This window comes from Lissotriton vulgaris, chromosome 2_2 (assembly GCF_964263255.1).
Source record: "Lissotriton vulgaris chromosome 2_2, aLisVul1.2, whole genome shotgun sequence".
NCBI lineage: Eukaryota > Metazoa > Chordata > Amphibia > Caudata > Salamandridae > Lissotriton > Lissotriton vulgaris.
This window is the reverse complement of record NC_141688.1, coordinates 297,946,469-297,961,692: the sequence shown is the minus strand read 5'-3', so window position 1 is coordinate 297,961,692 and position 15,224 is coordinate 297,946,469. Positions and strand designations below refer to the sequence as shown.

General features: G+C 47.0%; 1 protein-coding gene across 1 annotated transcript in view; it reads left to right on the top strand.

Moving 5' to 3' along the window:
- The window catches only part of LOC147729337 (embryonic protein UVS.2-like), a 38,550-nt gene that overhangs the window by 5,523 nt on the left and 17,803 nt on the right, over positions 1–15,224 (top strand). Inside the window, exon 4 of the mRNA XM_086959828.1 lies at positions 11,960–12,081. Within this exon, the coding sequence (XP_086815954.1) occupies positions 11,960–12,081 (122 nt within the window). The remainder of the gene's footprint in view (positions 1–11,959; positions 12,082–15,224) is intronic.

The window sequence follows — 15,224 nt, the reverse complement described above, 5'->3', positions numbered from 1 at the left end:
CTCAAAGATAGGGTGCCTAGTTTGGTGTTGTGTGACTGGGAGTTTTGGATAAACGCCCAGTAGGTTAATTTTAACACTTTTTAGAACTCGAAGTCAGGCATTCTGGGACCTCCCAGAAATGTCTTAACCCTAATTTAGTAAACCAGTCCTCAATATGAGTCAACCATGCCAACCTTGTGTTGTTTTTTAAGTTCAGAATTTCCTGTAAAGCTTCTCTGTAGTGGCCAAGTTCGTCTGTTGACCACAAGCGGACCCAAAGCAATAATGGGCGTAAAGCCACGTGGTCATCAGTACGATGAATGTGTAGGTCCATTACAGGAGGAAGTAAAGGGGTGCGCTTTGGGATACTTAATAGTTTCCTAAGAAAAATATTCTCTTGTGCCATAAAGGTATTTTTCACTGTATAACCCCATAATTCTGCCCCATAAAGAGAAGCAGATTGTGCCTTGTACTAATATAGCTCCAATACTGGGGAAACAGCTTTTGATTGGCTGCTCGTATGTCTCCTCGCTATCGGAACTAAATTCTGTATAAGAATTGTTTTACTCTTGTCCAGCTGGGCTTTCCAGTCCAATTTAGTAATGCCTCAGTAATTTTTTTAGGATTTGAGATGCTGAGTGTGAGTGAGGGCGCTAAGGTGAGCGTGTAATGCCACTCTGGTTTTGGGACCCACACGTGCAGATAGATCTGCATGTCATTAGCAAATAAACAATATTTCAGGTCTCTGGCCATTATGATAGAAAATACCAGCTTAAAAAACAAGAGAGAGGGAGGAAAAGTGTGGTCCCTTGGGTCCCCACATTCAGCATTCCTCCCTGATGACTTGAAGATCCTGACCTGACACTTTGTGTCTGTCCTGTCAGGAAATTATCAGAACCATTCTAGCACTGCATCCAACACAGTGCTGTTTTGAGCTGGTCAAGCAGTAGGTGATAGCCCAATGTGTGGAATGTGGCTGATAAATGTAACAGTATAAGCCAAGATAACAATGTTTCACCATCTTCAGCTAAGGCAGGCAACTAGAATTGTCCTATTGCTCTGTTGAGACCTAAAATCTGCTCCAAAAGCCACTCTATGTTCTTTCGGTTGATAGGATGAAATGTCAGCATTTATCTACTGATCCCAACATGTATCCCCTGATTGGATTCCAGCACTTATTTCTGATTGGATCCTACCATTCATCCCTAGTGTGATGTGAGCATTCAGTCCATGATGGTATATCAGCGTATATTTACATATGGATCCCAGTATTCAACTCCCAGCATAGATTCAGTGTACGGAAGCTGCATTCGGCATAGCACAAGTAGGAAATAGGCAGGAGAGCATCGCATACAAGGTGGCACTAACCCGAGCGAAGTAACATGAATATAAGGAAAAAAAAGGAAAAATAAAGTGAAACAAATGTAATACTTCGGTGAAGCTAATTAAGAAAGAGGCCTGGCACTAATGGATATAAAATTAAGAAGTACACAGAAAATCAGAGGTACTTTACATGAAATTTTATTGTCAATCTTTCAGCCGGGACAGAAGAAGAACTGGCGTAGAGATACCAACAATAATGTTCCAGGTACACAGCCCTGAGGAAGTCTTGGGGAACACCCTATATGATGAAACACATGTTGGCTGGTTGGGATAATCTAAAGAAAGAAAATGAAATACCAAGAAAAATGCAAGAAATATATGTTACATTGACTAATTTATTAGAAAACTACAAGAAATATGTTTTATATTGACTGATTTACTGAATAGATCCAGGTGTGTGCTCGGGAAACTTGTTGGTCCCAATAAGGAGGGCTGGGTCATTACCCTCTTCCCTTGGAACACTAGACATTTCAATAGACAGATACATATCAATACCCATAAATTGATAGCACCATAGTAACCAGGTATATCATGATCAACTGCAATAGAATCAGTGTATCCTGGATACTGGATCGCAGCTTATAAATGTAAACAGTATCCAACTGTTTATTTCTGGCTACAATGTCAGCTTTGCTCTACTGACAGGATCCTTAATAATGTCCAGATAAGATACCAGAACATATTTCCAAACAGGATCTCAGTGCTGGTGCCTTAATTTGACTGTACTGACACGCAATGGAATTCCAGCATGAATATACTCATAGCATCCTTGCTACATCCATTCATGGGACCTCATCATTGACGATTTTTGAATCCGATCATTATCTACTGATTTTATATTGGCATTCATATACTTGTTGGAAAGTCATCGGGCCTGATTCACAGAACTAACTTAAGACAAAATCCTAAACTTACTACCATTTTGGTATTCACAGAAGGCACTTACTCATTTCGGTATTCACAGAAGTTAGGAGTCCTAACTTTAGGACTTCTAAACGCCTTCTGTGAATACCAAAAGTCTTAAAATTTGGATTTTTCTCAATTTAGTAGTAGCAAAGTTAGGACTCCTAACTTTAGGATGCCTAAATGCCATCTGTGAATACCGAAAGTCTTAAATTAGGATTTTTCTCAACTTTACTACTACTAAACTGAGAAGAATCCTAATTTTAAGACTTTCGGTATTTACAGAAGGCATTTAGGACTCCTAAAGTTAGGAGTCCTAACTTTAATACTACTAAATTAAGAAAAATCCTCATTTTAAGACTTTCAGTATTCACAGAAGGCATTTAGGAGTCCTAAAGTTAGGAGTCCTAACTTTACTACTACTAAATTGAGAAAAATCCTCATTTTAAGACTTTCGGTATTCACAGAAGGCATTTAGGAGTCCTTAAGTTAGAAGTGCTAACTTTACTACTCCTAAACTGAGAAAAATCCTAACTTTAGGACTTTCGGAAATCACAGAACGCATTTAGGAGTCCTAAAGATAGGACTCCTAACTTCTGTAAATACCGAAATGAGTAAGTGTCTTCTGTGAATACCAAAATGAGTAAGTGCCTTCTGTGAATACGAAAATAGTAGTAAGTTTAGGATTTTGTCTTAAGTTAGTTCTGTGAATTGGGCCCAATATTCTTTTCCCTGTCATGAAATACTGGAATTCATATCAAGCAGTGATCTCAGTATCAATGCACTGATGGAATCCTATCATCTATCCACTAGTGGGATCCGAAATGCCATCCTTTATCCTCTGACTAAATCCCAACATTCTTAACCTGTTGAGATCTGAGCACTATGTCCTTCCTTATGGAAACATTTTCCTGTTATGTTGCTGTTTCAGATGGTTTTAATGTTAGAATTTAGCTATGCCTCTTTTTGTTCCCTTTATAGGGGCATATTCTCAAGAGCGTGTGATAACCATCGCAAAAGTAAGTTAACGCAACTTCCAACATCGCAGTCTATTGTGGAAAATTATGCCGTGTTAATGAAGCATTCTCAACACTGCGGTACCATGCGATAGTCTCCAGATAATGTGTCAACTGACCGCATTCGAAACAACGCCACGCCACAAAATAGAGAAACGCAAATGTAATAAATCTTGAGATGAGGTCAATCGCGGTACAAAAAGCACCGAAAACCAGCAACTCGCCTGCAAATCCCTTGCGTCTGATGGGAAAATGCACCATAAAAGCAGAGTAAATAAACGGTAAGATGACAACGTGTGAGCACACCACCACAGCTGTGACGCAGAACAAATGACCATTGTCCAAATCAGATAGGCATTTCCCCACAAACGGCCACAATACACATTGACATGCATTCAGTATGTAACCTACTCCAATACGGAAAAAAGCATTGTACACACTGTGAAACCACATCTCCCCCTCACATTGCAGAGGGACACACCAACATGCCATGTCCATGGTCAAACAAAAATAAAAGCATGGAGTAATGTAGGGCCATTGACTCCCCCTTACGTACATGTTGCCCATGTCGTGGGACTTGAGTCACAGGGTGCGTCCCTGTATCATGGTGGCACATATCAGAGCACAAAAGAATCCCTGTTGTCCCTTGTAGGCCACAAATGACAGCCACAATGGAATGATTTGGGACACATATGAAATGCCGAACAGTGGGATACTGTAACAACTGTAACACACAGAACTGGCAGTTCGAATACATGTTACCATAAACAGCCTCACTGAACAGAGGTGACACACCCACCATCCATCAAAAAATCTCTAAATTGCCAGCACAACATGTCGCACCCACAAATGTCTGAGTGAAGTGCCTGTACAGATGAGTGACATGCACGCAGGGAATGGGTATCAGAATGCTTTTATTAGCACATGCAGTGCCTGTGGCAGTCAACGTACTGTGCCATTACTGCTAAGGACCCACACAATGTGACGTCAACCAGAGAAGAAATTGTCAATGATGTAGTCCCTACTGGCAATTCCTGCTTCAGCTGCTGTGGGGTGTGCCCCTGACATTCTTTTTATGTCGGAAACCTGGCTTCACAATGATGCCTCTGCTGCTATCAACTTGGCTCTTCCCCCTGAGTATACCATCTATACTCTTAACCGCGACTCTAGAGGGGGCGGCATTGCTGCCGCTATTAAAACTAGGTATCCCTGTACATGGAAACCTATGGATATTGTGGGTTGCGAAAGTGCCTACTTCTCCGTCTCCGCTAACCCGCATTTTTATTTTTCTGGCTTACTTATCTACCGACCCCCGGGCCCTGATGCTGCTTTCAGGGCTGCTCTTCCTGAGGCAGTCAGTTCCCTGGCCCTAAAGACGGCCAATTTCAACATAATAGGGGATCTCAATCTCCATTTTGATTCCCCCTGTCCCTCTGCGGCCAGTAGCACTTGTGCTGATCTGGAGGTTCTCCAACTTTCTCAACTAGTTCTTCATGACACACATATTGGTGGTCATACCCTTGACCCTTTTTTTACTTCTCTTACATCGGTCAAAGTCCTGCCTCCTAGACCTATGGCTTGGACTGACCACCACCTAATTGAATGTCATCTCTCACTTGAAGATCCTCCTGCAGCTGCCCCTACTCCTATTATTTCTAGGCGCCCGTGGAAAAAGTTGAAACTCAATGATTTCCATCTGCTTTTAGCTGAAGCCCCTCTGGCTCCTTTCACGGATGTGGAGTCCGGCTATAATCTATACTGCCGCTGGCTCACTAATGCGTTGGACAAGCTCATTCCTCATGCCTTGACTAAACAACAGCGCAGCCATCCCAGTCCTTGGTATGATGATGCTCTTCGACTTTTAAAAAAATCTTGCAAACAAGCCGAAAGAGCCTGGTGCAAGTCTTATGACCCGGCTAGGAAAGCTCTGTACCTCGCCACCATCAAGACCTATCATAGACCCATCTGCAGGGCCAGGGCCGCCTACTTCTCATGTGAATTCAGTGCTAGTTCCAACCCTAGCAAACTTATCTTTAAAGCACTGAAAGATCTTACTGCCTGTAGAGCCTCTACCGCTGAGATCTGCTCTGCCTCCCACTGTGAGGATTTGGCCGCTTTTTTTATCAATACAGTGGAAGGAATTTATCGAGCCTTTCCCAGCTCTACAGGTTCCCGGCAGCGTATCACAGCCACTTCTAAAACTACTCTCTCGCTATCTTATCTTCCGGAGCTTTCTACGGAGGAGTTTGACAAACTCGCGATTAGGGTGAAATCGGGTTCCCCGAAAGATCCCTTGAGGCCCTCACAATTTAGAGAATCCTCCGTCTGCCTTCCTCCGCTCTGTAAACTTATTAATCTATCACTGTCCTCTGGCTCTGTACCAGTTGCCTGGAAACAGGCGCAGGTAATTCCTATCCTGAAAAAACCTGCTTTGGACCCTAAAAAAGCTGAACACTATCGCCCCATCTCTCTCCTCCCGTGGGCTGCTAAGCTGACTGAGGCCCATGTTAATACTATTCTAGCAAAACATCTCCATTCTGCGAATATTTTAGATCCCTCGCAGAATGGGTTCAGGCCCGGCCATAGCACCGAGACGGCGCTCCTGTATATGGCTGAACATCTTCACATGTTAGAGGATTCAGGTCACACGGCGGCACTTGTGCTCCTCGATCTAAGTGCCGCCTTCGACACTGTCTCCCATGACATTCTACTCCAACGTCTGGTTGAGGCAGGGGTGGATAAGCTGGCCCTTGAATGGTTCAGATCTTTTCTATCTGATCGCTCCTTCAGGGTCATCACTCCCCCCTTTGAATCCAAACCTCATGCGATTGCCCAGGGCGTCCCCCAGGGATCGGCCTTAAGCCCCACTCTTTTTAATCTTTATGTCCAGCCGCTGGCTGATGTCGCCATGCGTGGGAACCTCTCCATCGTGTCCTACGCAGACGACACGCAGCTTGCGGTTGCGATTAGTGGGGCTTCCGATCTCGAGGCAGCCAAGTTCCGTGAGGGACTCATATCTGTGGCCCACTGGATGAATGATAATTTCCTACAATTGAATGCTAAAAAAACCGAGGTGCTCATTGTGGGGAAACAAATTCATCTGTGGGGTGACAGCTGGTGGCCACGCGAGCTCGGTCCTACCCCTACCCCTGTCACTGAAGTCAAAAACCTCGGGGTATGGTTTGACTCCCAACTGAGCTTTTCCACTCACACTAAAAAGACCGCGGCATCTTGCTTTGGAATCTTGCGTCAGCTTCGGTCCACCTTCAAATACTTTGACGCTCCTACACGTGAACTTATTGTGCAAGCTTTGATTCTGTCTAAATTAGACTATGCCAGCTCTCTTTTTCTTGGAGTCAATCAGGCTGAGCTCTCCCGTCTCCAACGCGTCCAGAACGCTGCCGCCAGGGCTCTGGTTGGTTTGCCTAAATTTTGTTCAGCTAGGAGAACCATTTTTAATCTCCATTGGCTCCCGGTGGCACAGAGAATAAAGTTTAAATCTTTGATTTTGACATTCAAAATCCTTAAGCTTTCCTCTCCTCAGATTTTGCAGCAACTCATTTCTCCTTATGTTCCAGCTCGTTCTCTGCGGTCTTCTGTTCTCCACCTTGCCACTGTTCCCCGTTTCAAGAGATCCAGGATTGGCGGCCGCTCCTTCCGAGTCCTTGCCGCCAAACTGTGGAATTCCTTGCCCGTCCACATCCGTGCCATCGATGAGCTCCTGGCTTTTAGGAAGGCGGTTAAAACTTTTCTTTTCCCCTTAGCCCCTTAGTTCTTGTTGCCGTCGTGTTGTGTTTCCCACCTCCTGTCCGGTTTTGTTCTGCACTAGCGCCAGGACGCCCCTTTGCTGGGGCAGCTGTGCGCTCAATAAATCAGGATAACATAACATAACATAACATAACCTGCCTCATCTTCATCATCATCGTCCGGTGCATCTGGCACTGGTATCCATGAGGCTTTGCTGCTTACACAACATGCAACGTTCATCTTGCACACAAGGTCTGGGCTGTACTGGAGCTTACCACCTGTGACGTCCACACACCTGAAATGTGACTTCAACACGCCAAATGTGCTCTCCACTATGCCCCTGCTGCGTTTGTGGACCACATTGTACTGCCTCTGGCACGTGTGTTTGGGGCTCCGAGGGCTGTCATCATCCAAGCGCACATTGCTATCCTTGGTAACCTGTGACAGTGCAGAGAGACATGAGTCACGACTATGTACTGCATGATGTGCTGGCAGGCTCACTGGTTCATTGGTCTGTGATATGTGTGACTTAGTGATTCCTGTATATGACATGTACTGTGTGTTGCAAATGATCTGTATCACTGTGTACTACGTAGGCTCACTGCTGCACCTCCCCCAAGCACATTCACTAGTGTGTGCAGCACAATTACATCACATGCACCCCTAAAGCACACTATAGACATCCCTGTCTTCGCATGTCTACAAGCCTGAGTACTACACAGTGATGATGCTGCACAGAATGTGGCCTCCACGTGTGTGTGGGCCCATTGCAAGGACAGGGCTGACACAAATGTAGAGCACCTGCCTGGCTGAATTCGACATGCTTTTGAGGGTACATCTTTGGCTCATGCTGCGCTAATAGCAAAACACACAACAGTTAGCATGTGTGATCACTGACCCCGAGCGGGCATGCCCTCCCCAAGTACTCCTTCAGCCAAACACACACACCGGGGACATGCCATATAGCAATATTGTCGATTGTTTGATGGGTGGCACAGATACTACAACAGAGACACACGCATCAGCCACCTCCTTGGTAAGGCCCACACTGAACCACACCCAGATCCACATGTGGAGGAGCCACACCCCTATGCAGTACTGTAGTACGTCTGTCCAACCCACTTATGCTCACATGAAGATACGACACAGTTACATGTCCCAGGTCTGCACCACTGCCTGCCATGGTTGCGCATACTGTACACAGCTCAATGTAATGTGGACTGGACCCGGCCCCACATGCATACATAATGACCACACAGACACACTGAGTGAGTTTGTGGGACTGGCTATGGGCATGTGCACCTGGCCCCTTTCATTGCCAGGGTCACATCTCCAGTGACGCCTATGCTGGATGGGTGTTGGGTAGTGTAAGCCACCACTTAGGGGTTGGTTGGTGCTGGCAAAAAACACAACAGTGAGCAGACAATCAGCAGTACAAGGTACAGACATCATGGGTGCCTGACTTGAGCTGCTCAGAGTTTGCGGACACGGATGCACAGCGGCCGCCACAGCCACACCGCCACAGGCCGGTGACTTGCGATGCATTGAGGTAGGGCCACGCGAGCTGAGCGTGTACTCGTCAATGTCCAAGGGGATAGTGGGAGGTGTCCCTCCAGGGCATGATGCAGAGGGCAGAAGCAGGCAGGAACAGGCAAATTGCTGAGTTGAATGCTACAAACTCCACTTTTTCACCTTGTCAGTATCAGCTACATGTAGAGTAAGACAACCTCCAAACCATGGGCCCAGACGCCACCGACGTACAAACAGAGATCGACCATAAATTTCAGGGCACACACTCAGGGGCACCAGAGCTGGAAGGGGATGCAGTCTGCGATGAGGCCTGTACAGGGCATGACTCGGTTCAAAATGTGTGACCTACTCCAAAGCAGTGTGTGCCGGAGTCAGCGGTCATTAGGGGCCCACAACCATATGTGGTAGGTATGCGCTGCACAGAGTCAGTGGCACCAGGGCAGTTGTTGGTAGTGTCCCTTCACCACCGTAAAGGTGAGCCTTTTCTCCTCCCATCGAAGCACGTCTTCCTCTTACTCCTCTCCTTGTGTACTGTGACATGTACACTGCCATGAAGCATTCAAGACACAGTTCTAAAAATGCGACCTAGTTGGGCGCAGTGTCGGACGGAGGCTGCAGTCTGCGCAGGTTAACCGCTGTCCAGCCATCTCCTTTTGGATCTCTAACACACAACGTTGGAATGGCATTTGTATTAGATTTGTGAGTGACATATGTAGTGCCACCAGAGCTGAGTGGGTGTTTTCAGCCAGAGACGATGCCGTGTCCTGCCTGTGACAGCCTGAATTGGATTGGTGTGAGGCCTGCAGGACAGCAGTGTAGTCCAAAGGTCGCAGACAGCAAGTGTCCACAGACAATTTTTGTGCGAGTCCTATGCACCGCCTTGATGCCACCACATTAAAGGGAGTAGAGTGACATAACCCCAGCCTTAAATCATGTACTCTGCCATGGTGTAATCAAGACTCAGTTCCAAATGTGTGTCCTACTTGTCCGCTGTGTATGCCGATGGAGTACGTCAACAAGAATAGAGTTCAACAGGCCTGTGTCGTGGAGGCTGTGATGGTCGAAAGAGGCTTCCAATATCGCCACCCTGGGGCTTGGAAACTGAACCGGCACATGGTAGGCCCTCTTCGACACAAGCCTGTGTTGGCAGATGGGCACTGAGGCCTGGGTGCGCAGAGGCGGGCAAGACTGGTTTGGGAACCAGAGGCCTGGGGAGCATCAGGCCCAAAGGATCGCAGGCAACTCCGCTCACGGCATCAGCCTCGTGACGGGGCAAGAGGTGCCACCCTGGCAGAGATGGAAGAGAACCACGCCCAGAGCTAAGTGCTTTTTATTCACACCCTTACGCTGGCCTGGCATACGTAGAGCCAGCCCACTCCGCTCCCGCTTGCAGGGGGGACGTAACAAGCTACATTTCATTGATATTCCCAACTGGCTGGGGTGACATGGTTGGGTCCACTGTCCACTACACTCCATACACCAGCGATGTGTGTCAACATGGATAGGTGTGTCGTCTGCACACTGCAGTCTGGCCAGCACATGAACGTCACACTTGGCATTGTATCCATGCGTATTCATGGGTCACTTGCCTTCTTCGCACATGCCTGGTTCCCACCTCTCCCGACAATGTGCTATTGTGTGGCTGAGGTGCCATGCCGTTGATGGTTTGTGTACATGGCTAGCCCAGGTTACCACAGTAAGTTATGCTGTCGTGTCTGGTAGGTGGGCATGTTGTTGGCATGTTGTATGTGAGTTTGTAAGGTGTGCATTCCCAGAGCTGTGAGTTGCATGATTGTGAAATTGAGGTGTGTGGTGTGTTCATTTGGTACTTACCAACAAGCAGAGCATTTCCGTAGGTGCCATCCTGGAAGCGCCAGTTGATGATGGACCGTCGGAAGATGAAGGAATCATGCACACTGCCTGCGTAGTTGGCGACGACATTGGTGAAGAGTCCCCGGTGGTCCACTATTGCCTGCACATTGATGGAATGCGTGTGCTTTCTGTTGCAGTATTTATGTTCAGTGTTGGCAGGGGGCACAAGTAGGACATGTGTGCAGTCTATTGCCCCGAACACGTGCGGGAATCCAGCTAGGGCGAAGAAGCATTGCTAGGTCTCCAGCTGTTCTTGCGTAGTGTGGGGGAAGTACAGGTACTGGGGTACCAAGCTGATGATAGACTCCTCCGACTCTAGCGTTTATTGGTTGGAAGGTACCAGAGGCCAACAGATGCAGCACAGCCAGCAGCTTTGTTTAAGGTGGGATGTTGGTTGTCCGCTGTGTTGGTACCGTCAGCCTGTGGGCAATGATGTTCAGGATATGGAGGATGATTGTCCTTTTGAGCCTTTAGTGGGCAATGACATTCTCTGGTAATGAGTCTGTGACCCTGGTGCATTTTTGAAGGTCCGCGGTCTGTGTCTGCACTGCCTCTGTGGTGGTCCGGGGTGTGGTGCGGGGGGGTCTGGGGCCTGGTGGCGGGCCTGTTAGGGCTCCGAGCTGCATGATCAGAAGCTCCATGGCATCTATTGGTCTCAGGTGTGGCTTGGGGTGGGGCTCCCTTTTCTGGTGTTGGTTGCCGTAGCAGCATGTGTTAATTTCTTGCTGCTAGCGCAGTATCCCCAATCTGGCTGGTCGTTGAGAATGCTGCGGAGTAGTGTCGTCACTGCTTTTTGAACAGGAGCACCTACTCTGCATCTCATTAGCGATAGTTGCAGGGGTCATATGTGGGAATGTTTTTTGCTGCTGCTATAGCAGGTAAACTGGTGCTATGGGCTCTTTGAACCAGCTTGTGAATGGGGTGATACATTTATTGTGACTTTGGCTGCGATATAGTGCTGTTAACTCGGCTATAACTCCTTGAGAATATGCCCCATAGAGTTCACATTAGGGTTCAAGTGCCTTTATAACTATATTCACCATGAATGGTCCTTTGATCTAAATGCATAATTCACTACAGACCAGTTCATAGAAAGCGGAGTAATACATTTTCTTTTGTTCTTGGTGCAAAATAATTTGCTATTGCAGAGTTTCTTTTTTATCTACGACTCTGAAACCCTATCCTCCCCCTGCTGCTGTTTTATCTGCAGAAGTGTAGTTTGTGTTGAATCTCAGCGTGCCCTGTGTATTTTTGGTACCTACTTATATTCTTTTGCATGATTTCATTTCATTGAGCAGAGATACTCCTCTGGGAGTCGAATCTAGAGCGATACAAACCCGCAAATAAATAAATAAATAAATACATTGCGAAGACATGCACCAGCCACAGAGATCATTGTTTAGGTCAAGGGGCGTATTCTTGAAGGAGATGTAAGAGGCCTGCTTAAATACCAGTGAACCTAACGTAAAGCTCTACCTGTCAGGGTCATTGTGCAGTTCAGAACATTTCATTTGCATATTTGGTTTCAGATTTGTGCAGTGCTTATCTTTATGACCCAACCGGCACCCTGACATCACCCAATTACCCTTCCTCATACCCTAACTACGTCAACTGTGTCTATCTGATCCGGGTTCCTTCTGATAGTGATAAGGTAATAAAGTCAGTCCCGCATTCCTACTGCAAGAGTCCTAGGTGTCTGGGGTGGGGCTTAGAGTAGTGTACTGGGTTTTGACCTGCCTGATTGATAGGTAGCAGAGGCAGCTGGTGTGGTAGGTCACTCTGGTTACAGTGGTCCATCAGCTGGGAGGAGAAGAATCGGTCCTTGGAATGTTCTCTCCAAACACATTAGCACTACAACCACAGCGCTTCGGAGAACAACCAATTCAGACAACATTATGGAAACCTACAGTAGTGTTGCCATCGCAGAGTAGATGGAATAAAGTTTTAAAAAGGGTCTTTAAGGGGCAACTAAGTTAAACTTTAAGGAAGTTCAAATTTGGCTACAAAGAAATGCCACATGGGGGCAGTGAAAAAAGAAGAAAGAGAATCTCAGAGGAGTCCCCCAAATGATATGGACATGTAAGGTTGAAACTATTAATGAACAGTGTAGCAGGTCAGAATAATGGGGTGCACAGCTTTAGGTATTACCCCCTGAGTGTATGGGACAAGAATATTGAGTTTAAATAACTGTACTACAAATAAATCATAGCCAAAATATCACTACCAGAATATGGTTATGGTCAAAATATGTATAGCTAAGTTTAGACGTCTATGGTTAATTTCCAAGTTATATTGACAATATATAGATATATGACGTCAAGGTAGGGTGATGCAGAGAGTAGTAAATGTATAGTTAGCTATACATACATGATGCAATAGTTAATATTCAGGTTACCATCTATTCGTACGTGAAATTTCTCTGCTTAATAGTCCAACATTGAACCCTTGCACAAAGCAAGAAATTATGTTTCCATTGTGGAAATCCTTTTATGAGATTTACTCTGAAGGGCGGCAGCCTTCTTGATTTCATTAGTCTGCTGTTGGGCATTACTCATTCAAAGGTAGGACACAGGTTATTGATAATCCAGAGGCAGTGCCCCAGAGGTCTAGGGCCTACACTAATGAGGAGCCAACTTTACCATGTGTCTCCAAGCTTACACAAGCCTAACTTCCCGGTAACTCCTTTAAGTACATAGACTCGGTGGAAGACCACAGCTCAGCACAGGCAATCAAGAACCCAGTGGCATATTTATGAGAAGTTTGTGTCATGCTTGCACTGCGCAACATGGCAAATGCACACGCAATCCTCTACAACAGATTCATGAAGCCACGCTCAGCCACTTTGTGTGGCTCTGAGCGGCGTCATAAATCTGGAGTAACGCTGTTGTTAAAATCTGGTTTGCGATGTCAACATAATCGGCGCCACCTTGTCCCCACTCAGGCCCGTACGCTCTAGTAAGCAGCAGCCATTTTGAAAGCGCCATGGCCCCTCTGCCCCTCGCCGATCACCAGCGCGTCTCCCTGGCGCTGCGAACACCCCCCCCGCACTCTCTGACCACCCCCGCTCTCTCGTGCATTGACCTTACACCCCTCCCCAGCGCGACCCGACCTCGGAGCGACCCCCCCCCGGCCAACACCTCCCCGGCCTTTGATGAACCCCCTTCCTCTGCCCTGCCCCGCTCCCAAGCCGCCACCTGGCCCTGCAGCTGCCATTTATTGGCACCATTCCTGTAAACAGTTGCCCCGATCCAAAGGATCTCCGACTAATCAAAGGCCTCCCACCCCTTGCGATCCGATCAGATACACCCGTTCCAGGAATCGACAGAGTATCCTGCTGTGGAATAGCCATCACTTTCTGTAGATATGTGTGGGAACGAGCTTGAAGTGGGGATTCCAAGGATGTCTTTCCGTACATCAAAGTCTTAACAAGAATGTGTCACGTGCAATAAAGCAATAAACCTGTGTATAAGAGGCCAGGCCTCAGAGATGTGGTTAGAGCACCTCGAGAAGATTCCCTGTTGGTCTGATCTGATGTGTTCTCCTCCGGAGAGAATAAACCTTTGTTTCCTGCCTTCCAGTCTCCATCGCCTGCCTCTTCATTGATTTATACTCTGTGGGATAAGAGGCGACATCGCCGGGCAATACTTAAGGTTATTTTGTTTGTTGATTGCCTTCCTGCTTTACAATTGGCGTCCCAAGCGTGGGGCCCATCAGCGACATGTGGATCCAGTGGGAGAGGTCCTGACGACAGAGTGAACGACTGCAGCGATCGGGAGAGCTCCTGTCCGATAGACCCTCGTCCGACAGCCGATCATCCGAACTTCACTGGTTCCGAACCGACCTCTCTCGAGTGATCTACGGTCCTGACTGGGAACCATCAGGAGTGCCGCGGCAATATCGGAGATTGGATGACAATCAGGCGCTGGACGCGGAAGACGAGAAACAGCCCATGCGGTCCGGGTAAGATCGTGTAAAAGCGACAAATTGCGAAACGATGATGGTTTTCTGAGACATTCGCTGCTTACAAACGGGGAAGAGTACAAACACTCTATCTTCCTTTGTGGACAGTGAAGGGTGGGTAACGCGGACTTTTGTCCCCCTTTGTAATCTGTCGTGCCTATCTTTTCTCCCCACTGTTTGTTTGATTGATTGATTGTCAGGGTAGCTCCCTTTTCTTTGATTGTCAGAGTAGCTCCTTTTTGAGGCATTCCCTGTCTGCAAACGGTGAGGGATAGAAATAGTCTCTCTCCCTTTGCAGATAGTGAAGGATAGGTAATGCGGACCTTTGTCCCCCTTTGTAATCTGTCGTGCCTATCTTCTCCCCACTGATTGTTTGTTTGGATCTAGTTCTCTTGAAGCATTCACTGTTTGCAAACAACGTAGAATAGCAATATTCTGTCTAGTCTTTGCAGGTAGTGAAGGATAAGTAGTGTGGACCTTTGTCCCCTTTGTAATCTGTCATGCCTATCTTCTCCCCACTGATTGGTAATTGGTTCTACCCGGACCATTTATTAGAGGTAGCTCGTCCGGCCCCACCGGAGGGCACCCCTAATAAAGAGGACATATATATAAAATACGGATTAGCCGCTGTACCTTCCTAGCAAATTATGGCAGAACGAAAGGAATGGAACAAAATCAGTAGGCCACTGATAGGATCCTTTTGACCCTGCTAAAACAATAAACACTAGGAAACAGCCCTCCGCGAAAAGTATGAAACTAGTGGGAGGAGCCAAGCTCGCGGTCGAGATGGCCACGAGGTAGCTGGGCTCCTCCGCCCTCGCTGCCTAAGCATGT